At 44.9% G+C, this 22,760-nt stretch overlaps 1 protein-coding gene across 2 annotated transcripts in view; it reads right to left on the bottom strand.

Moving 5' to 3' along the window:
- EPB41L5 (erythrocyte membrane protein band 4.1 like 5) overlaps nt 1-22,760 on the bottom strand; it is an 873,454-nt gene that overhangs the window by 210,474 nt on the left and 640,220 nt on the right. For both annotated transcript variants that reach the window (XM_069224616.1, XM_069224615.1), the window contains exons 19-20: nt 15,434-15,562; nt 9,550-9,611 (exon numbers count right to left, since the gene is read on the bottom strand). In XM_069224616.1, the coding sequence (XP_069080717.1) occupies nt 9,550-9,611; nt 15,434-15,562 (191 nt within the window). The remainder of the gene's footprint in view (nt 1-9,549; nt 9,612-15,433; nt 15,563-22,760) is intronic.

Here is a 22,760-nt window from a genome sequence, read left to right as displayed (position 1 = left end):
GACCACTGCCTCAGACATTGCTTCACTGCCCAGGCACTCCTGTAACTCAACCGTCACCACACTGGACTTTTGTTGCAACCTCTCATTTGGAACAAGCCTATTCCTGTGCTAAATGACACTTCTTGTGCCAAACCCGAAGCTGACCCACCCTCCACACAATGCATGCACCACCCCTCAAGCTTTGCCCAAAAGGACACCTGCTCCAAAACTCACCCTACCTCAACTGCCTTCTCCTCAAAATCTGCTCTCTCATCTACGAGGCCATTGAAGTTTTGGACCTGCTGGAGGGAAGCTCTCCTGAAGTTTTTCTCTCCTAAACCTGGCTTATGACAGCGATAGCCCCAGGTATAGCTACTGCCACACCTCCCAACTAAAAAATCATCAGACAAGATAGAACCAACAAGCTCAGCGGTGGCATAGCTATCCTCCACCGCAAAGGCATCAACAGCACTAATACCTCAGTCGACACTAGTTGATATTTGAGCACCTGGCATTCAAATTCAACATGCCCAATACCTCTACTGTAGGTCGTGCCCTTCTATAGATTCATGGAGGACCCAATTCAAACTTCAGCTTCAGCTTCATGCTCACATACCTCATCCTTCTGCTGACAATAGCTTTCAACTCTTTCTTCCTACACCTTCCACCTAGAAGACCACACTGACCTCCAACTCTACCAACCTCTTAGAAGACCTCAGTATCCAGGGCCTCTCCCACAGGGTCATCAGCCCCCATCCAAGTGGGTGGAAACCTCACTGACCCCATCTTTGACAACTTCCCTAATATCTCAATGGAAAACTCCATCTACCTCACACGCTAGGATCAGAACCTCATACAGTTCGACAAACTGCCCGACTAGGTCAAACCCCCCAGAACCCACCAAAACCTGAACCTCCTGACGACAATGGAACGGTATTTAAGACGATGGATAAATCGTTGAGTTCCTTGCTCGCCGCACCCCTCTGCCCACCAATTTACTCTGCACCCTCTCCATCTTCACTACATGGATAGCCTCCAGCCCAGATTCCCTGGCATTTACTCAAACCACCTGTAAACCCTAGGCCATGCCCCAGGTCAGCTGTCATAGTGAGGAACTTTGATATACAAAGCGCCACTGCAAACACCAGGAACAATGTGGTCACCACACCTGTGGCACCTAGGGCAGAGTCTCCAACAAGCTGACCCTCCACATCCACCATCAGCATCTCAAAATAACCAAGCGACTGACCCTATTCTCCTATATAGTCAACAGCTCAACCTCCACCAAAGAGATCTTTGCCATCATCAAAACATTCACATCCCACCACAGCCATCAACCCCTTCCAGGAACTATGCATCAAACTATCCATCCACTTCTCAGAGAAAATCAAGGCCACTTCCAACAACTTTCCCCCTCCCAGCATGACTGCTCCACGCTCAACTCCCCCACCACTGAGACCAGCAACGCCATGGGATCCACAATGACCTGCTGCTTAGCAATCGCAACAAGACAGTCGCCAATGAAATACGGTCCATCATTCACAAGCTTCTGCACCCTCAGAATGTTCAGGAAAATATTCAAATGGCTTCCACTAGACAGCTGCAGAACTGAGACACAAGCCCTCATCACCAGCAGACTAATATAGCAACATCCTCGGTGTAGGCTTTACAGCCAAGCTCACAAACAAATTCCAAGTATTACAAAACACAACTGTCATAGGCACTCAACTTGCTCCTAAGTACACAATGTAGCTTAAGGAACACTAGTAGCTCCTGATCCAGACATGTGCCCTTTTTTAAACTCATCACATTTACTTACAAGGCTTTACACAACCTAGTCCCAGCTTACCTCAACAACTGCATCCATTTTGGCATCCCTCTCAGGCACCTCTCCATGTCTGCTTGGCTGGGCTGCTTCACATCCACATCCTCCCCAGTCTGACGTATCAAAGCAGAGCAACATGCCTTCCATCACATTGCCCCAAAGACCAGTAACGAGCTTCCCTTATTTGTCGGAGCGACTAGTTCCAACCTCTAATTCAGAAACAAACTGAAAAGCTGACTCTTCCAATAGGCTCCTCTCAAACAGCCTAGTCAGCTCCATATAGGGTGCGACAGTGCCTTCCAAGTGATACCTGGACATTTCAATAACTAATAACATATCCAGCAACCTTGGTGGAAGAGATCTCAGACATTCTGGGAGCTGCTTTAGAGTCAATGCATAGCAGATATTAATTTGGCAGACTCAATTTTGATAAGGCACTTTTCTGTACTGTCCCTGCATGTCTTTGCCCCAGAAAGCCCCAAAAACAGCTGATCGTCCAATCAATGGTCTTTGGTGTGATCAATGTAAAAGCATAAAACTCTTCTGGGGTCTAAACGATGTATCTTCTCAGCTTTTGGAGAGCGAGGTGGAGAAACTATGCCAGCAGAGCGATGGATTGTCCAACATAATAAAGAGTCACACTTCAGCAAAAAGTCTGGTTTAGCCCTCAGCACTAGTTTGTCTGGAAAAAAGTTGTTTAGGGCAGCTTGACCTACAGATGCTGAAGCTTAATCATGTGCTGAAGTTATCACAACAAGCAAAACACTCGGCAGATTTAGAAGAAGCAATGGGCAGCTGTGAATTGGTTCGTAGTGGATGCACATGAAAAAACTGAAAACAAAATTCAGATTCCACTGTGGCATCACAAAAGTTTTTGAGGGAAACATAAGTCAAATCTAAGTAATCTCATTACTAAAGATGATGTGAACAAGGATTGCTGCTCTGGCAAACGCAAAAAAGCTTTGAAGGGGCAAAACTGTTGGGTATACTGCCTCACAGATGTCGGGAGGCTCAAGGAGCTCTGTGACTCTACTTTCATTGAATTGCTCCCGTGTTGAATCGGCATTCTCACCAAACAAGCAAGACACTTCAAAAAGCATATTCATAAGTAACACCTTGAAGTCACCAGAAAAGCCTGTGGATCCCACTGGAGCACTATGCTAGTCCTGAATGCAATGCGTAAGCAATTAGTTGTGTCCAGTCCTGACCACGTATTTTGCTGAGTCCTGGCCTCCCCGAATAGTTTGCGTAAGATGGCACAAAATTACCCTGTGATTTCCAGGAAGATCTCAAGAACATGTCCCACAATGCTTGGGAATACCTATCCAGGAAACAGTTGGCGCTGACTGACCAAATGTTTAAAGGTGGACAACATATTTTTGCAGAATGCATCAATGTTTTTTTATTTTCCCTGGTGGGGCCCAGTGAAATCAACAGTGATTAACTCTGCTGGTAGACGCCTGAACTACCAGGATCTCATGTGAAGGGTGCTCTGTCAGAAAAGCAGGTTCACCTGCAGCAGTTTTGTGGCATCGGTCTACCTGCCTATTCTCAAGTGAGCAATAACAAGATTTCGCTCAGATACCAGTTTGTAGAACTTCTGCGAGGGCATTGGTTTTTTACTTTAATAATAGGTAATTGTAAGCCTAGCACTTCAGTGGTACATCTAATGAACACAGCAAAGGAGGTTGTCTCTTTCATTGCGTGGCCAGAGGAAAAAGCTAACCCAGTAGGAGGGGAAATGTCCAAACCAGTGGACTCTCCCAGGTCCAAGGATAAATTGTCATCATAGTTAATTCATCCATACCATCACCGAAAGTTGGTTGATTTTGCTGAGTCTGATCCAAAAAGTTGTTGAAAAGATGGAGGGTAGGCTCCTAGATAAAGGCAATGTATTTTCAGCAGGGACTGGGAGCAAAGGTCAAGGTTGAGTCAAATTTGGTTCGGAGTCAGAAAGGACAATAGGAATGGTGTCTATCTCCTGTTTTGGCAGCATAAGGCCAGCAAAGACATTGCAGGAACCAGCATGGATCTTAGCGCCAGATTTGAAATTTGCTCTGGAGTCGGTGCTAAACCCAAAACGGGCTCAGTAGGCAAAAGGAGACCAGGACGGACACTACAACAATAATCAGTCATGAAACCTCTGTGGATTGTGAGGCCCTAAAGCTTGCCAGAGGGAGTCGGAATCATATGAAACAGTTGCAGCATGGTCCACCTGAAGGCTGCTAATTGCTGCAAAGTCAATGATGGCTGGGAAATTTGGGGAAGGCACCAGTTCCTGGAGCTTCACCAAAGTGGGTAGACACTTGCAGGGTATGATGTTTGGATTTGTAACATGACTCCACTGAGAACCTCAATATGTTGCAACATTGCGGATGGATATGGAAATTTGGTGTGCCTCAAGATAAGGTGCAAATTGGTTTCTTGACTCGGGCCAGAAAAGAACCGTAGTGAAGCCCCCAGCGAGAACAGGGACACCCTGATGTCCTCTACATCTCCATAAGAGTGGTGACACTGGAACCACTCATACCTGAATTTTTTGTGTCTTCTCTTTGATTTACCCAATGATTTGGAATGCAAAGATGACATGGTGTGGGAAAGGCCCCAAGAGCTAGAACTGGTCTGCACCCTCAACCTCAAGTGAAAACAGAACTTCTACAACTTCTTCTAATGTTCCGCAATGTACAACTTGGCTTTACGTTCCTGGATTGTCTTAGGATTCATAAGGGCACAGTCCTTGCATGACTTGGAATCGTCATAAATTGAACTCCAACACCAGAGACACACCATGTTAGAACGTGACACAGACATCTGCTTGAGACACTACCTACAACAATGGTTCCCAACCTTTTGACTTCTATGGACCCCCCACTTTATCATTACTGGAACCTGGGGACCCCCATTAAATCACTATTGGAATCTGGGGACCCCCCACTGAGTCATTACTGGAAGCGGGGACCTTGGCCTAAACAATGTTAATGATTTGACACGCAAAATACACAAAAAAATACAGAAATAAGAAATAAGCATTCAGACACATACACAAAGATAACACATTTTATTTTATTTGCAAATATAAATTAAAGTCTATAAATTTAATTTCAATAGGAAGGTCGGCGCTTTTCTACATTCAATTGAAGCCACACATTGTCCATACTATATTCTGTTTGATGCACCTGTACTGCTACCACAAATCAATCTAAGGATACTAATTTAATTTTTAGCCTCCAATTTCAAATTCTTTGACATTTACAGTACTTTTAAACATTTTCAGTTGTATATGTCGCCACTTTATTTTTATACACTTTTCTAAGCAGTCGCAGACCCCCTGGGGAGGCTTTGCTGACCCCCTGGGGATCCCCTGACCCATGTTGGGAACCACTGTCCTACAAGATTTAAACACTGCAGTTTCACTAGGGGACTAGTTCCAAATGTCACTTCCAGGGTGGAAAAGAAAAAATCTTACCGATCCAGTCTGGCACCAGGTGATAGTCACAAGGTGAGGCATGTGATGAATTACTATATTGTATAAAAAATATTAATCATGAATCATTAAGAGAAATGACTGAGACAATTTAGCCCCTTAAAAATCACTCATTCCTGAACTTCTCAATTAAAACTGAAATTACCCCCCTCCCCCTGGTTAGCCACCAAAGGTAATGAAAGTGAATTTCCATAAATAGATAAATCGAATAAAGTAATTTCTATTTAAGTTTGGAGGTGTTTAACCTTCGAACTGGCTGCAATTCCCCGTTTTTAAAACACGAGATTAAGGGTAAAAAACACAGTTACAATCCTAAACTACTAATAGACATGATATGTGTGTATATATATATATATATATATATATATATATATATATATATATATTTTTTTTTTTTTTCTTTAGACATAGCAGTAGGCCTCGGACGGGTTCTACAAGTTTTTAAATGTGTATGTATTTCATTTATTATAAATATTTCAGTACACTTAATATATGTATAATGGCTATATTGACAATCAATGGATCAATGTTATACTGGCAGAATTCAGCATCAAATCTGACATTTTCCCTGACAAAATTAATTTTCAAATGGTCAGGTCAGATACCTAGATTATTTCCTTCCTACACTGTAGCGGTGGCCTTGACCCTAGTCCCCTTTTGTATTCAGCTGACTTGTTTTTATGGAGAGTGGAAGGGTGTGAGACTGTTCCTACCCCATGTATCTCTCAATCCTTCTATGCCTCACACCCCTCCCTTTGCTAGCTGAACTTGTCTGTTTTTGCAACCTTGCATAAAGCCTATTTCACTCAACAATATTTTTGGGACAACTAAAGCCCTAACATCAATTATTCTGCCTGCTCCTCTCCCCTTTTTTTACCACCATTTTAAGACCTCTTCTTGCCTCCATCTGTTACCTGTTCTTTTTTCTCCCTGATTCTCCATCTTTTGAGGGCGGCAGCTTACAACAAACAACCACAATCAGGTTTTCCTTTTTATGCTTTTCTTTAATCTTTCTCCTCAACTGTTTTGCAATTTTTGTTTTCCGTAGGTCTTGTTTGTACCCCTCTGGCTTTCTGAATTTCTCTGTATGAACCAAACCTAGCACCAGCAGAAATTAGAAAATTAGATGTGTACTGAAGGGAACTGGGTTCTGTTTTTTTGTACCCCCCACCCACCAAAACACTTTTTGCCTGTTTTTAGGGTTGAGCACACAAGCGCTCTGGCCCCTGTTGTAATCTCTGCGGATTTTTAACCAAGCCCATCAGTTTGGTTGGTTCATGGGCTTACCTTTTAAAATTCACTTGATTTAATTAATGAAAGGCAAGCATGTATGTCATACCTTTTCCAGTGTTTAGCCATCCTCGAGCGCACTGGCCAACTACTGAAAACATACGAGGCTCTGTTTTCCGCAGGGCTTCTGGACTATTTTTCATTTTTATTTTCTACCTAGCGCTGTCTCACTGAGCAGTAGTCAAGCACTTTGCATGACATCGACCCTGTTACATGGATAATTGCCCTTTTGCCAGTTACATGGATAATTGCACTTTTGCTGATATGTTTGACTGCGAGAGAACTTTTGTTTCCTTTAGTGTGTCTCCTTCACGCTCATGGCGGCCATTGGCATGCTTATGTGAAACTTTTACTTTTCATTTTTGGTTTATGTGGCAAGAAAAATCTGGTTAGGAGTTTACACTGCTTATAGCTCTAACTCTAGTAAATGTGCAACCCACTGCAATGCAAATGCTTGTTTTAGATGCAACTTTGACTGAAATGCACTGGGTTCCTGCTAACCAGGTCCACAATGCCAGTGTCCCTTCCCTAAAACAAGACACCTGGTCACTTGATTCCCAAGTGACCAGGACCTACAGGGCCTGTACGTTTGTGATAAATGGTACCCCTGCTACCTAGGGCATTGGTACTGAAGAGGGCCCCTCAGAGCTGCAGCACAACTGAGGGACCCAGCACCAACCTTATGCAGAATGCCATTGCACGCTTTGTGACAAGGTGCTCCCAAAATTGAAAACAATTCTGCACACAGCCTGTGTGCCATGTCCCCTAAACATTGCACGCAATATATGTAAGCCACCCTTCTAGCAGGCGTTACAGCCCTAAAGCACGATGCATTATATTAAATGTGAGGGCATATCTGCATAAGCAGATAAGCCCCTATGTCTTTGTTGATTCTCAGACATAGTAAGTGACCAGGGTAGACATTTTAAATACATGTGCTCGACACTGGCCACTACGTGTTTCCCAGCTACACAATGGCTTCTATGAATATAGGGATGTTTAGAATCAAACATCTCAGATTAATACACCCTCACTGATGCCAGTGAGGGATTTAATATGTGCACCCAGAGGGCATATACTAGAGGGTTGACTGGTTGGTCCTGACCAGTTCAGTCACCACAGACGCATTTCCGGCCCCCCACGGTGACAGCCATCGCTATCGAGAGCCAGAGACAAAAGCCTGCACTGGGTGGGGGTGCTATCACCTCAGCCAGGTAGGATGGACATTCAAGGGCAGAAAGCTTCAAAGGCCTGGCCACCTTTGTAAAGTGACCCAGGTCTCTCCGGATGATGGATGACCAACCCCCCCCCTTGTCTTGACCCCACTTTGGCAGCAGCACAGGAGGGGAAATTAGTTAGATTAGGAGGTGTGCCCACTTCATGCCAGTTCGTCGTCCCCCCCCCCCCCCAAAGGTGGACGAGTGGAAGTTTACACTACTTTTTAAATTCTTCCATCTTGTTTGGAAGGAATTAGATCACTAGGGTTAGGGTTTTACCCACTTCCCAGCAGAAGTAGTCATAGAAAGAGTATGGTCACCCTAAAGACAGGCAGCCCAATTGCTACCACCTGGCACTCCCTGTAACACCCCTAAATGGAGTATTTAGAGGGCACCCCTGAACCCTAGAACTCAGATCCTGATGACCTAACAAGACGAGACAAAGAAGAGTTGCACCCACAGAAGAGGAAAAGAAGCAGCAGCTGATCACGTCAGACTGTCTGCTGACCTCAGAGGACTATGCCCAAGAAGTCAACACTTCCTGCCTTCCAAAATGACTCAAGTCTCCCTTGAGCAGCAGATCTGCTCAGGAACAAAAACTTAAAGGACTCTGCGGCTGCTGGAACCACAAAGACCCAACACCTGAATTGACCACTGCAACCAACATCTACGACCTGCGGTGAAGCCAACCAACGGTGCCAACCTAGTTCCCCAGCTGCCCAGACACAGAGTCCAGTGGGGTCCCATCCATCTTGAATTCACTCAAGACGTCTGCAGCCTCTGGATGGAGGCACCCTCTCCGCTGCCTTGTGGTGCGAGAAAACACATCACCTCCAAGAGCTCAAGTCCACCGTGGGTTCACCCCTGCCAGACTCATCAACGAAACCTGCAGCCTCAACAAACAGGAGCCCCCCCAACCTGTAAGTGCTGTTGGACGAGAATACCAGATGCCTAAGGACACCCCTGCATCCGTTGCCCCTAGGCCCTGGAGAAAGGGTGCTCCTATGTGCCCGAGCACCCCAAGTCTACTACCTACAAGTTTGTTTTTCCTGACTGGCTTTCTAGCCAGAGCCTTCAGCCAGCCTTCAAAAGGACCACACTCGCATAGGAAACCATTGGGTACCCGACGTCTTACTGTAGCCGGCTTCCCCAGTGTTGACCAGTGTGACCTGTTGCTGTGATTTTGATCAGTGCCTAGTACTTAACTTTGCTCCCTGAGCTCGGCCTCGTAAGTCATTGTTTACCCTGTGTTTGTGGAACATTGTTTTCCTCCATAGGATAACGTTGGCAGAACTCTGCAGTTTCAGAAATAGAAAGTGCAATTTTCAAAGTATTTATTCTTTAAAGTCTACTTACCTGATTACGAGGTTCTTGGGTTTGAAACATATATAAAAAGAATTGTTATTTTTCTAAATTAGTATTGGATTTATTCTTTGAGTGCGAGTCTCATGTATTGCATCTTTGAGTACAACAAATGCTTAGTACCATCCTCCTACAAGCGTAACTGCTCACTCACACTACCACAAAACAGAGCATTTGCAAACCAACTTGGGATTCACTGGACTCCCTGCACGGTGTACTTCTTTTCAGTGCACCACATAGAGTCATCTTCTTACATTACCTAGATAAGAGCAAGTGATTTCACAGTTCAACAACAGTCAATAATGCAATTATTTTCCTGCATAAAAAATTAGGGACATACTGCGCAGAGTTCTGTACACTTGCATGGAATGAGTTCCACCATGATGTGTTACCTGGATGCTGCATCATGGACATTTGTGTTTTTCTCTCCAGACATGCTGTCCTCTCTAGAGACCTGAGATAAAAACCAGATAAACCATTAGCCTCCATCTTCTCCTAAACATTCAAACAATGAGATGAAATCATGAAGGGAAAAAGTATGGAAAGGAGGAAATAAATGCAGAGTAAAAATAAACCTTAAATTCTAAAAAGTATATGAGCTGTTACTATATCAATCAGTAGTGGAGCGGTCATTTAACATTTTCATTCTATAGACTTGATGCTTCAAGGAGAATGACCTAGTTCAGAAACTGAGGCAGATTCTCTGCTGTTATCCCTTTTTGGAGTTTGTAGGTGTGTCCGAATCAAGCAATGGTAATTAAAATCTGTGGCACACACTCCCTTTAAACAATGAGTATGGTGCCAACCCTCTTCAAGATATTCAACTGCTCAGGGTGTTGTATCCTAGCAAATACAGACCCTGTATGCTGGTGAGAGATAAGCAACACACATCTGCTTTTTGCAGGTCTTTATGGGCTTACAATCCAAAATATCCAGAAAAGATATCCACCAATGTAAATGTGAAACGAAACATACTGGCTAAAAAAAATCCTGAACTTGTGCCTATGACCAGTAAAAAAGGAGAAATTTGAAAGGTTCATAGGTTTACATATACCTATGCAATTTATGAATAGAAGCAATTTCATTCTGCATTGTGTGTATTACAACCAAAATAAACTAAGTTGCACACAGTGAGGAAGTCCCTGCAAGCATGAAATTGTATTAATGTGCAGGAGCGGTCTGATCAGGTCCAACACCACCATGGTGTCTATGTGGAGGATTTGGTGTTTGACTGTGCGTCTAGATCCATTTAATCAGATAAGCCTAGAGGAACAATCCAACACCATTACATACAGAGTACTAGGACCATGGCCAACATGTCAGATGCAATCTCATTAGGCTTCTGCAGCCAACTTTAAGAGTGAATATACAACCCTGCAGAAATATGCTTCTAACTGTGGGGACCACTAGCAGATGTTAAATGATGTTATGTTATATTGATTTCTATGGGGCAAATTTCACCCGTGAGGGTATACCGACGCTGGAGCAGGAATGTATGCTGGGAGGAGTTCCTAGTTGAACAGCCTTGTCTTCAGTTTCCTGTGTAAGTTAAGTATTGAAAGGGCTGTCTTAACTTGTTGAGGAAGTCATTCCAGGTCTTGGCTGCAATGAAAGAGTAGGAATGTCCTCCTGACTAACTTCTGGGGATACGAGGGGAACGTGTGAAAGAGTGGTTGAGCGTACCTGTCTGCGTGGATGGAAGAATGGAAGATGGTCGTTGAGGTTAGCTGGTTTAGTGGTGTGAAGGACTTTGTAGGTGTGGATGAGCAGTTTCAATTGGAATAGTTTCTGGATGGGTAGCCAGTGTATATCAGTGAGGTAGGGAGTGATGTGAGCAATACTGAGGAAGTCTAGGATGAGTCTGGCGGCATTGTCTGGGATGGTCTGGAGTCTTGGGGTGAGCTGGTAGGAGATGCTGACGTAGAACGTATTGCCATAGTCAAGTCTAGTGGTTATTTTGGGGGTGGGTGTATGTGTGTGCTTGGAGCCAATTGAAAATCTTGCAAAGCATTTTAAGCAAGAGTCAGCACGATGCAGCCACAGTGTTAACCATTTTATTCATAGTGAGTTTATCGTCTCAGATGATACTGAGGTTTCTGGTATGGTCTGTGGGCGTGGGTCCTAGTTCGGCTGGCCAACAGGAGGAGTCCCAGGGGGAGCTCTTGTTTCCAAAGATCAGGATCTCAGTTTTGTCTATGTTGAGTTTTAGTAAGTTCTCCCTTATCTAGTTGGCCATGCAGGAGGTGAAGTTAAACCTGGTGGTGGTGTTCTCAACAGTGAGAGAAGATGAGCTGTGTGTCAGAGCAGAAGACAATGTTGATGTTGTGGGCTGTTGTGAGTGAAGGGTGCCATGTACACGTTGAAAAAGGTTGGGCTGAGGGAGGATCCTTGGGGGACTCCACAAATCAGCTTCTTGGGTTCGTAGGTGAAAGGGGGCTGGAGGGGGGAAGAGAGAGTCTGACTGAGTTTTGTTGGAAAGGATGGAGGCGATCAGTCTCACAGCAGACTCGAATTCTGGAGTCATGGAGTCTGGCAATGAGGATGCCTATCGGATCTGGTGTGAAAAGCCGCTCAGACATCGAGGAGGATGTAAGCAGCTGTATCACCTCTGTCTATGATGGCCCCGGTATAGTGCTGTTGTTGTCATGACGGAGGTTTCTGTGCTGTGGAACCCGAATGAGTAATGTCCAGGAGGTGGTGCTGTTCTAAATGGGAGGAGAGTTGCCTGTTGATCTCTTTCTCCACTACCTTGAAGGGGAATTGTAGGAGAGAGATGTGTCTGTGTTTGCCGAATTCTTTTTGGTCTGCAAAGAGTTTCTTAATTAGCGCTGTGACTTCAGCCTGTTTGCAGCTATCTAGGAAGGTTCCCCTAGGGATAGAGGTGTTGATGATGGTGGTGAGGTTGGTGCTAATCTGTGTTCTTCCCAAGTGCTAAATGTGATGAGGGCAGGAGTCTTTTGGGGGCCCTGAGTGATGGTCTTCGTAATTCCAGTGGTGTTTTCTCTGATGAAGGGGCTACAGTTTGTTAGATTATGAGTGTTCATGGTGGTGCTGGGTGGTTGAGTGATTATATCTTCTGTGGTGGGTTGGGGTGAAACTACTGTAGAGTTTGAGTATTCTGTTGTGGAAGAAGCTGGAGACATAGCAGAGGTCCTGTGAAGGGGTAAAGGAGTTGGTGGCTGCAGATGTGTTGGAGAAATCTCTGGTTATGTTGAAAAGCTCTTTGCTTGAGTTGGGGAAGGATTCCAGTCTCAGTATGAGGGCCGTTTCCTGGCTCCCTTGATCTAGGCGTGATACCTTCTGAGTGCAGATTTTAGGCATCTCTAGAGGTGTTGTGTTATCTGGTTCTCCATCTCCATCTGGCTGGTTTGGCTTGCTGGTGTGGGGCGTGTCGTGTTGATGTGTACGTTGGAGTGGTCCGTCCATGTGAGCAGGCTGAGGAAGCTGAAGGTGATCTTGTTGCTGGCTGTGAAGACGGGTTCGAGGATGCACCTTTTGTTGTGAAACAGGCCTTGGAAGAGCTGTGCAAGTCCAGTGTTGAGGCTCTTTAGAAGGGTAGTGGAGTTGGGGCCTGTTGGGTCGTCTAGGAGGAGGTTGGAGGTGCCGAGCAGTAAGATGTTGTTGGATCTGACGGCGATAGAAGTGATGAAGTTGCTGAGGGGGTTACTTAAAGGGGTGGGTGGTCTTGGAGTTCAGTAAGCATGAGTGCCTGAGATGGTCGTGCGGTGGCTGATCTGTTGTCGGAAAAGCATGTTTTTCATGAACTCAGTGGGTTTCTCTGTTGAAGCCATGCAAGTGATGGTGTTTTTGTGGCTGATCGCAAGATTCTCTGGGTTTGTGATGCCTGTCTCGGCGGGTGATCGTTTAGCCAGGAAGAAAAGCCTTGGTGATGGGTTGAGCCAGGTTTGGGTGAGAAAATGGATGTCCAGGGAATGTATGTCGATGAGGTACCAGACCTTGGTGGCATGTCTGCAGAGAGATCTGGTGCTTAGGAGCATGGCAGCAGATAGGAGGCATGTGTGGTGGGTGATTTAGGAGTGGTGCTGCAAGAGAAGTGGCAGTGAGCGCATGAGAAAAGTCCTACAGTGTATTGAGGTGTGGTGAGGAGGCAACAGTCATGTTGGTGTCTGGTGTTGAGTGCATGCAAGTCGAAAGATGTTTAGTGGCAACAGAAGGACCAGAGTCCATGGTTCTGGGCGCAGTCCATACATTGGGCTTGCCTTTGGCGTGAAGTGGCTGCCATTAAGTAGGTCTTAGAAGGCAGTGGAGTGTGTGGCAAGAGTGGGGGCTAGGAAGGGGGAGTAATCTGAAGGCAGGAGAAAGGCATGAGGAAAGACGCAGGAGAAACAGGTAAGGAGAGAGGGGAGGAGGCAGGCAAGAAAGTGCAGGAGGCGGGGAATGTCAGTGGAGTGAGGGGAAAAGTGAGGGAGAAAGGAGGAGAAAAGCAGTCACAGAAACAAGTCAAATCAGCAAAACAGGCACAAAAACGTAGCCAGGCACAAAACACAAGATGTGCACAAAAGACGAGATAGAGCACAAAAATAAGCACAAAAGATGAGACAGAGTAACAAAATGGGCACAAAAGATGGTGGGGGGGGGGGAGGATGGGGCTGGGGGGGAGTACAGAACGGGCACAATAATGAGGAAAACAAGCAAGAGCGCAAGAAGCGAGAGGAGTCAAAGCGAAGGAAAGCAAATGGTAAGGAAGAGGGAGAGTGGAGGAGCGCAACAAGGCAGAGTCTTGAGGCAGACAGCTGGGTCCGAAAGGGCCTTAGGCTGGTCGAAGGACTAGTCCAAATAAATGGGGCCTAGGCAAAGCAGCTATAAAAGGTGGTAACACAGGCTTTAACTTTCAAATTAAGTGACAGACAACAGCTGAGAATGAATGAGGTTTGCCAATTCCTCCCATCCTGAACACTAGGGTGCTCCTTTATGGCCTATGATGCACACTTTTTGCAGCACAATGGTAGGGAGAATCTACAATGGTAGAGAGTAGGTCTTCCTGACAGATCTGGGGTGCTGCAAGGTTGAAGATGTGACCCCCAGCTCATGAGACTCCGGAAGCTGGGACACTTCCATGGTCCTGACCCAGGTCAAATGACCAAGAACACTTGAGGAAGAGGAGAGCTGCGCAGGTGACCCTGGAGGTGAAGGTAGTGTCTGAGTGAACACTCAATGGAGGGGAGGAAATGAAGGAGGTGGTGCGCACTTGTGTTAAAATAGAGAACTATCTCCTGAGTGGGCATGACATTTCAACAAATCATTAAAATGAGGCAACCACACAAAGGAACAACCTGTTCAGAGGAAATTCAAAAATCCACACAAAGCAGCTAAGAGTGACAGTGTGCAGCATGCTATGTGACATCAGAAGCTCCAGATTCGTACTTCAATGCGAGACCAATCTCGACAACAATTCTCAACAGAAAGACAACATTGTAGCTGAAAAGACAACTAAGGTGCTAGATAAAAACAAATACTGTTAATAGCAAGAACTATGCCATGTGTAATTTTTATACTACTATCCACTGATTGTGTAATTTCATGATTTTCTTATGGCAACAACAACCACATAGCTTCCACTTGTGCGAAAAATAGTTCAGGCAGGAATGTCCTGAGGGAACTGTGAAACTGGATTGTGCACCAAGACTGACCTAGCAACAGTTAAAGCACTACTTAAAAAACTGGAGGTTTATTTTTTTTGCATATGTGTTTACCTCGCATGGTTTTGCCTCATTACTAAACTGGACAATCACAACAGAAAGCTGTCAGATTGAGAATCTAGGAATCTTGTAATGAAAATAACTTCCAAAGTCACTTTAGTAGTGCACGTAAACTTGTAGTTATTACGAGAAATGTTTAATGTGAGGAAAAATTCTGCCTGCTCCTACAAGTGATGTCAGCTTAGTGTCTCACTTTTGAACCCCAAATGCTCCTATTTAATTCTCTTGCAGTACTACCAGCAGATCGTGCATGAGCAGCTGGTAACATATTAGCATTTTCACTCCTCATTAGGTCAAGATCTAGTTCACTCCTCTGCCTCTTTTTTCCTCACACAGCACGCTTGTGTATTCTAGAAGTCACTGTTGCTTTTAGGTAATTGCACTACACCAGGCTTTGTGTGTTATGTTACCATCCCCCTCTGGCTGCTGTGCAAGCACCTCTCAGTATCATGCTTCACATGAATGTGTGCTCATTCCTAATGTGCAGCGCAAAGAAATCCCTTGATTAGAATTACCCTCCATAAAAATAATTCCACCACTCTCAAATGGCACTTACTTTGTGGCTTGCTTCCACCTGTGCCTTGAGAATGTTGCTCTTTATGTCAGCAGGAAGACGCACAGAAGTCACCACTGGGCTTTCAATAGAGTTATTTAGACACTTCTCTGTCAGCTTCACTACATCTTCCTAAGAAAGAAAGACATGCATCTTTACAAGTGTAGTACCACACAGAGGATTTACAAGGCATAAGTACCATAATTTCAAACAAGACACGTGCAAGGAATAAGAGCTGGGTTTCAGGCTGGTGACTATTCGAGATGGCTAAAATTTCCTCGTACCCTATATATATTTATTTATTTAATGATGTTGTTAGTGCAGACAAGACCAGAGTGTTACACAACTTCACAAGGGATTAGGTAGTTAGCAATGAATTAGGAGAGGTTCTATCATTAAAAGGGAACATCAATAAGATTATTCTGCAAGTAAGATTCAGAATAGGATCAGCTTTAGGTGCACTAATTATATATAAAGCACACTGGAAACTTGAAGGTGCCATGACCACAATTTCGAGACTTTAACTGAGAAAATTAGATCTTATGACCAGCTGATAAATTGCTGCAATTAGATTATTCCTAGGGGCCTATGGATTCCTTGGTGTAAGTGTTTGAATAAGAGGTTTCCTTTTAAAACATCTAGTACAAAGTTATTGTCCTGCTATCCCAAGAGGTGAAGTCCATATCTTGAAAGCACTTCCTGAGAAAGACTGCTTTAAAGTTTTAGACTTTTGCGTAGATGAAATCTTGAGAAGGAGGGTTTCAGAGCTACTCAGTTGTAGAGCTGAGATCTGTGGTTTCCTTGTAAGACAATTTGGTGCGCCTTCCTGCAGTGCCAAAAGAGTGATGCATGACAGAACACATTGCTTGTGTCAATGGGTAGCCATTTCAAAAAGATTAGAACAGGAGATATGACTTGCTTTTTTGATTCTGAGAACAGTCAGCTGACCATGTGTAATGCTGTTTTGAGGATGCCAGGTTTAATTTGGGAATCCATAACACTAAGGAGATACATTATTACTCTCTTGACAGTACCAGAGCCTGACCAACATGTCTGAAATCAAGCTACGGTCAACTGTTTTGATACCTATGATCAATTCAAATTGAAAGTATGCTCCCTTCACATGATTATTCAAATGCTTGTCCAGGATAAACACCAAAGCAGGTTGCTTTTAAAAACCCAGCTCTTTTTGAACCATCTTCACATTGATTGGTTGTCATGTATTGCAAACACTACCAAGGAAAGATGTTTCTTACCCAGTGCATAGTTTTTTTTTTTTTTTGTTTTTTTGTTGGACAGAGGGTTTTTTTCTTGTTCAGCAAGAAAAGAATTTGTGAGTGATCAAACCGGAAATGGCTTTAAGGAATCTAGATTCAGCTATCCTCTTTTTTTCTTTTTTACAGTAAGAAGCTCCAATGTTGGGCCTTTTTCCATGTGTAGGTAAAGTGCACTTTTGATCAAGATTATTCACAAATGCCAAAGAGCAACATTTGTGACTTTCTGGTCGCCCTCATGCAGGTTAAAATGCCAGACATAAATGTTGTTGTGACCTCTGATCTTGTCTCGGTGATAAATTCAATTAGTTGCCCAGCAAAGGAGGTGTTGTTTCTGGTGGTGGTAGATAAGAAGCAGCTTAACTGGACTGAGTTAAATTAATTTTATTTCTATTGACAGACATTCAAACATTGAGTCTTGTTCTATAAGGAGGTTTCTGCAATTGATGGAATCCTTGTGTACGATTGCCACATTGCACCCTATTGAATAAGTTACTTACCTTTGGTAATGCTCTTTCTGGTAGGTACTCCAACCTCATACTCACCTTTTGAATAATCTTCAGGCATCAAAGTGGATCAAGAAAGTTTAAAGCAGAACTCCTGCGCACAGACAGGTGCCATTATGCAGCTCTGCATCAACATCATTCTGCTCTGGAAATGACAAGTGACGTTGCATATAAGAACCACCAATGCACGCTGACATCAGTTACGTTCAAGGTTGTAATCATCCCCAGACGCAGAGACCAATAAGAGATTGGTTTGGACCAGTGTTCAATTATCTACCAGAAAGAGTTATCGAAGGTAAGTAACTTGTAATTGTAACTGCAGAATCCTTACCTGTTGACTAGATACCAAAGCAGAATCCATGGGTGGGTGGGTGTGGTCTGTGAATTGGCTCTAACCAAAAAGACCTGAAGGACTGGGTGGTCAAAGTGCCCATCGTGATGAAATTCACTGTCCAGAAGTAATGCTTCGTGAATGTACAGACTGACGTCGACGTAGCAGCCTGGTCAATATTCAGACCAGGTACCCTGCATGCCAACGCAGAGGAAGCAGTATTGGTTCTGGTGTAATGAGCCCGCCAAGCATCTTGGGGTTACGGATTTTAAAACAGAACACAATGCACAGTGTTGGTCCTCTTTTGCAATGACTTGCCCTTCTTGGCTCAAAATGAATCCCACAAAGTGCTGATTGATGTCACAATGCTTTCTGGTATGATCAATGTAACAGCTAAGAGCTATTTTAGGATCCAGTCGATTAAGCATCTCTTCCTCCTTAGAGGGTTATGGCGGAGAGAGTGATTTTGCCTTACGTGAAATAGGGGTCATCACTTTTGGAAGGAAGAAGGCCCACATTTTCAGGACCAGTTTTGTCTGGGTAAAACATGGTGTATGTCAGGCTGACAGAAGGCATGTAGCCAACTCATCCACCAAACAGTTGTTATGGCAGCAAGAAAGACTGTATTGAGGGTCATGCGCTGTCTGTAGGGACAGCGATGCGGCAGTTAAAAAGAAGTGCACATAAGAAACTTAAAGTATTAAATTCAAGTCCCAGTGGGACAAATACTTTTTGTAAAACTTTCAAGAAATGCATCACAACAGGTGACTGAAGCAAAGAGGACGGATTTAGCAACCATAAAATAGCCAACAAATACCCTTTAACTGTGCCCAAGTTCTTGCTGGGCTACAGATAATGCAAACATCACCACTTCGGACAGCGTGGCATGAAGTGGATCAATCTGGTGGTCAGTACACCGACTCACAACTCTATCCAATGGCTGAGTGTACTGATTTTGTCAAAGGACGCTGGGCTGCCAAGGTAACATTGTTGATCCCTAGAGGTAGGTCAAAAGCAGTCAACTGCCACCATTCAACTGCCACCATTCTATCTCCAACTGTAGAGGTGAAAACTGTGCAGGCTGCGATGCACAACCCTGCCCTGTTGCTGCAACAAAAGATCCTCACGAAGTGGCAGCCTGATCAGAGGACAGATGCACATTGACAAGAAGTTCCAGATCCAAGACTCCCCTTGCCCAATTCGGTACCACTAGGATGACTTGGGTCTGGTTGTTCCCGATCTTCATACTCAGGGCAGAAGTGGTATCAGCAGGAAGGTGTACAGGAGTCCAGAGTTCAACTCTAGAAGTAGAACATCCCAGAGAGAGATGAAGTGCTAACATTGCACACACTCAGCAGGGGTGAAAAGACTGAACCAAGGGTATCCCCATTCGCGGAACAGGCTTTCCACCACTGGCAGGTGTAACTGCAGTTTGCGATCAGCAAGGCTTCAGGGGTCCACCTTTCTATTTAGCGATCCTGTCCAGTGGTGTGAAACAAGAAAAAAATCTCCTGCTGTTCCAGACACTTCGACTCAATTCCTCCTGGCCCAGGGTCCATAACCCCATGCCACCATGCTTGTTGAAGTGCCACTTGACAGTGGTGTTATCAGAGAGCACTTTCCCAGTCTCCCTCTGATGCACGGTAAGCTTTCAACACCAAGAATGAAGGCTGCAGCTCCAGGAGGGTTGATGTGGAGCCGACCGTCACTGGAGAACAAATGCCTGTGATTTCAACCCCCTTCCAGAAGGGCTCCCCACCCCAGAACTAATGCAGTCAACTGTGTATGCTCTGGGTGGTCTGGGGAGAGGGATCTGCTGTGCACACAACTGTAGTCCAGTAATCACTGCTGCAGATCGTTTGCAGTCTCTTCTGAAATCGGGACATAATCTGAATGGCTCCCATGATTCTAGGCCCACTGGGATTTCAGATCCCACAGCAAAGCCTGCATATCCTACCTGACATGTATGACCAACAAGATGCAGTAAGCCTGAAGCCTGAGTCATTCTCACTGAGATCCAAGACAGAGGCTAAAATATCAGGATCATGGCCCAAATGTCCTTGATTCTGCGTTCTCAGTGGAAAGCACAAACTGCACCGTGTCTGGAAAGGTTCAAATGAAAAGGAGCGTCCAAAGCAGTAAGGAGCCTCTCTGGCATGAGGACAGTGATCCCCCAAGTTGTCAGGAGGCTCGGCCTAGTCTGGATGTGGAGGACGACTGCCAGGGGTGAGCCTGCCTTTAACAGCCTATCATCAAGGAAGGGGGAGACTGGGACCCCTGACCTCAGAAGATGCCCTGAATCCGCCATCACTTTCATGAACACCCGAGGGACACTGGTGAGGCCGAAGGAAAACCGAACAAACTGGCAATGCTTCTGCCCAACTTGAATTGCAGGTCGCGTCCGTGGCTCAGCAGAACAGGGAAATGAAAATAAGCATAGAGCAGGTCCCATGCTACTATCGAGTCTGTAGAGTTGAGGGCACCAAGACCTGGCCAGTATGTGCATCTTGAATTTGTACTTTGGCAGGAAGTCATTGAGCGGAGAAGGTCTAAAACAGGTCAAAGGCCTCTGTCCTTCTTCAGCAGTCGAAAATAGCAGGAATAACACCCACAAACTAATTCTGACACTGGCAGCCCGCTCTATGGCCCCTTTAACCTGCACCTCTTACAGATGCTCCCCTGTCAACCATTTTGGGATTGTGGAAGGTGCACCTGGGCGGCAATGAATGGAGGGGCATAACCACACTGCACAATCCGTATGACCACTTGTCCAAAGTCACTGCCTGCCACCCCGGTAGAAAGTGCTAGATCCTGCCTCAGACAAGATGGCAGTGTACAGTGAAGGACACAATGAAGAGGGTTTGAGGCTGCAGTAGCCAGAGGGGATGATGATTCTGCACACTGCCTGTGCTGTCTATGTGGCCTACGGGTACAGAGGTTATGGCCATGAAAAGGCTGAGGAGTTAGCTGGACTGGTTGCGTCTGCTGGCTGTATTAAAAGTTACTACTGTAGCAATGGAGGGTACGCAATTGATTGTGTAGCTGACATGAAAGAGCAGAGAGACCCAAAGAACGTGCCATTTAACAACTACTTTTAAAGAGCTTATAAGTAAGCAAGACCCATCAAATGGCATGTCCATCAAAGTGGACTGGAGATTGCCAGAAAACTCTGTGGACCTCGTCCAAGCATGTTGCCTAACAGCCACAACGGTGCCAATTATACTACTGAAGCAATCCGCTGTGGTGTCTAGACCACATTGAATAATAAATTCAACCACAACATGGCCATCTTCAATGGCTTGTGTAAGAGTAGAAAGCAAATCTTCCAGGAGACCTAGAAAAATTTGGGCAATGGAATTCCAAAGGTTGTGGATATAACACTCCAGGACACCGCTGGCATTCACCAAGTGTAGGATGAAAACATGGGCTTCCCAAATACTTCCAAGCACTTCAATTCTGTCTATTGGAGTGGTCGGTGCACGTTCGGGTTGACCTTACTTGCTGAGGCCTACCTGACAGGGCTCTTTGGCATGGGGTGGCAAGTCACACTACATTAGGATCCTTCAGGGCCAGGTGATGGTGTCATGCAATTTGCCTGTACTCAGGAGGTCCGGAACAGGGTTTCACCCAGGCCCCAAGAAGAGTGAGAAGCTAATCCATTGTCTGGTGGTGTCCAGACCACAGCCATCCTGGTGGTAGGGCTAAGGGTCGAGTCCTACTTGGACTTTTTATGTTTCTTCTTTGACTTACCTCAAGACATTGAGTGTGACAAAGATCGGGCACACTAACATCTTCAGTTACAAGATAGGAACCTTACCTTCGAGTTCGACCAGTCACAGCATGGGGTTTTTGGATGCTTGGGATTCATCAAGGTGCAGTCGCTGCAGGTCTTTGAGTCATGCTCTGACCCCAAGCACCCCAGCCAAATCCGACAGGGCTGTGTCACAGACATTTGACTAAAACAGTCCCTACAAGGTTTGAAGCCTGTTGTGTTTTTTGGGGAGGGGTTATTCCTCCTAGCACAGTTTTTTAAAGGCAGAAACATCTCAAAGAGGCAAGGAGTCTAGTGGTGAGGAAAGAAAGGAACTTATGTCAGCACATGGGTAGCACTTATTTGAGACTCTGCACGTCACCTCCAGACAAGAATTACATCAATGCAGAGTCAGATGATGCTACCTACTGGAATGCAGGGGTACTGCGGAGCTTATGAACATTTTACAAATCCAGTCGGATTGCTGGGGAATATTCAAAAGGTAAGGAACCTGCCGTTAGAAGGATCTATACGAATGATCAGTTCTATTTAGATGGATGATGGGTTAACTTTTGGGATCACAGGTTCAAGATTGTGTACAATGTTTGGTTCGTCAGGAATATTTAGGCTGTGGGTGGTAATTAATTCTGCTATCTACTCCCTGTTTCACTGCAGATCTACAATTACCTAAAATGCACTTTGAGGAGGAGAAAAATTAGTGAGGCTTGAGACAGCTACAAGTTTTTATTTCTGACAGATTGAACGACTAGCTTGTGTTTTTCTTGCTCTGCTCCCATTACCTAGGAAGTGGAAGCTCTCTTGGTTTTATTGATAATTTTAGTGTCCTACTCTGTTAGAAGGTCCTCACAGTGTTTTCTGGACAGGGACCTGGTAGCTCTCCTGTCAAGATTTTTTTTATTACATGGTTTTATCATCCAGGGGGGTGCTTGGTTGATGGCTAATCATGTTCACCAAGGCAGAGAACTTTGTTTCAGACAATGTGAGGTAAGTCTATTGATCTTATTACCAAAATGAGCGTGTTTTTTTTTTTTTGGGACGACGTGGTATTGGTGCCTGGGTTTTGCTCTGGTTGGAGAAGATAAGTGCTTACTCTCATTGTTAGGAGATCATGAGTTTTTGGTGGCGTTAACATGTTGCAGGAGTCTGACAACGGGGTGTGGGGCGGCTTTGTCGGCATGAGTTAGCTGGAGCCGCATGGCAGGAGCTGAACGTTTGAGTATTTACTCTGGCGAAATGGCGACTGCCTAAGGAGGTAAAGTACCTACTCAGATTTTTCTATATGTACTAGAGCATCTGAAACGCAGTCAAACAATTAGAGGTTGAAAATCAGAGGCCTAGATGAGGACTTTGCTGTTGCCATCAATTGAGTTGGAAATTTCTGTCTTGAGATGGATGGAAGTCAAGATGGTGAGCTTACTCTCCCATGGGATTTTACATTTCTTTGAAT

The sequence above is a fragment of the Pleurodeles waltl genome, chromosome 3_1, assembly GCF_031143425.1.
Source record: "Pleurodeles waltl isolate 20211129_DDA chromosome 3_1, aPleWal1.hap1.20221129, whole genome shotgun sequence".
In the NCBI taxonomy this organism is placed as follows: domain Eukaryota; kingdom Metazoa; phylum Chordata; class Amphibia; order Caudata; family Salamandridae; genus Pleurodeles; species Pleurodeles waltl.
This window is presented reverse-complemented; position numbering and strand designations above follow the sequence as displayed.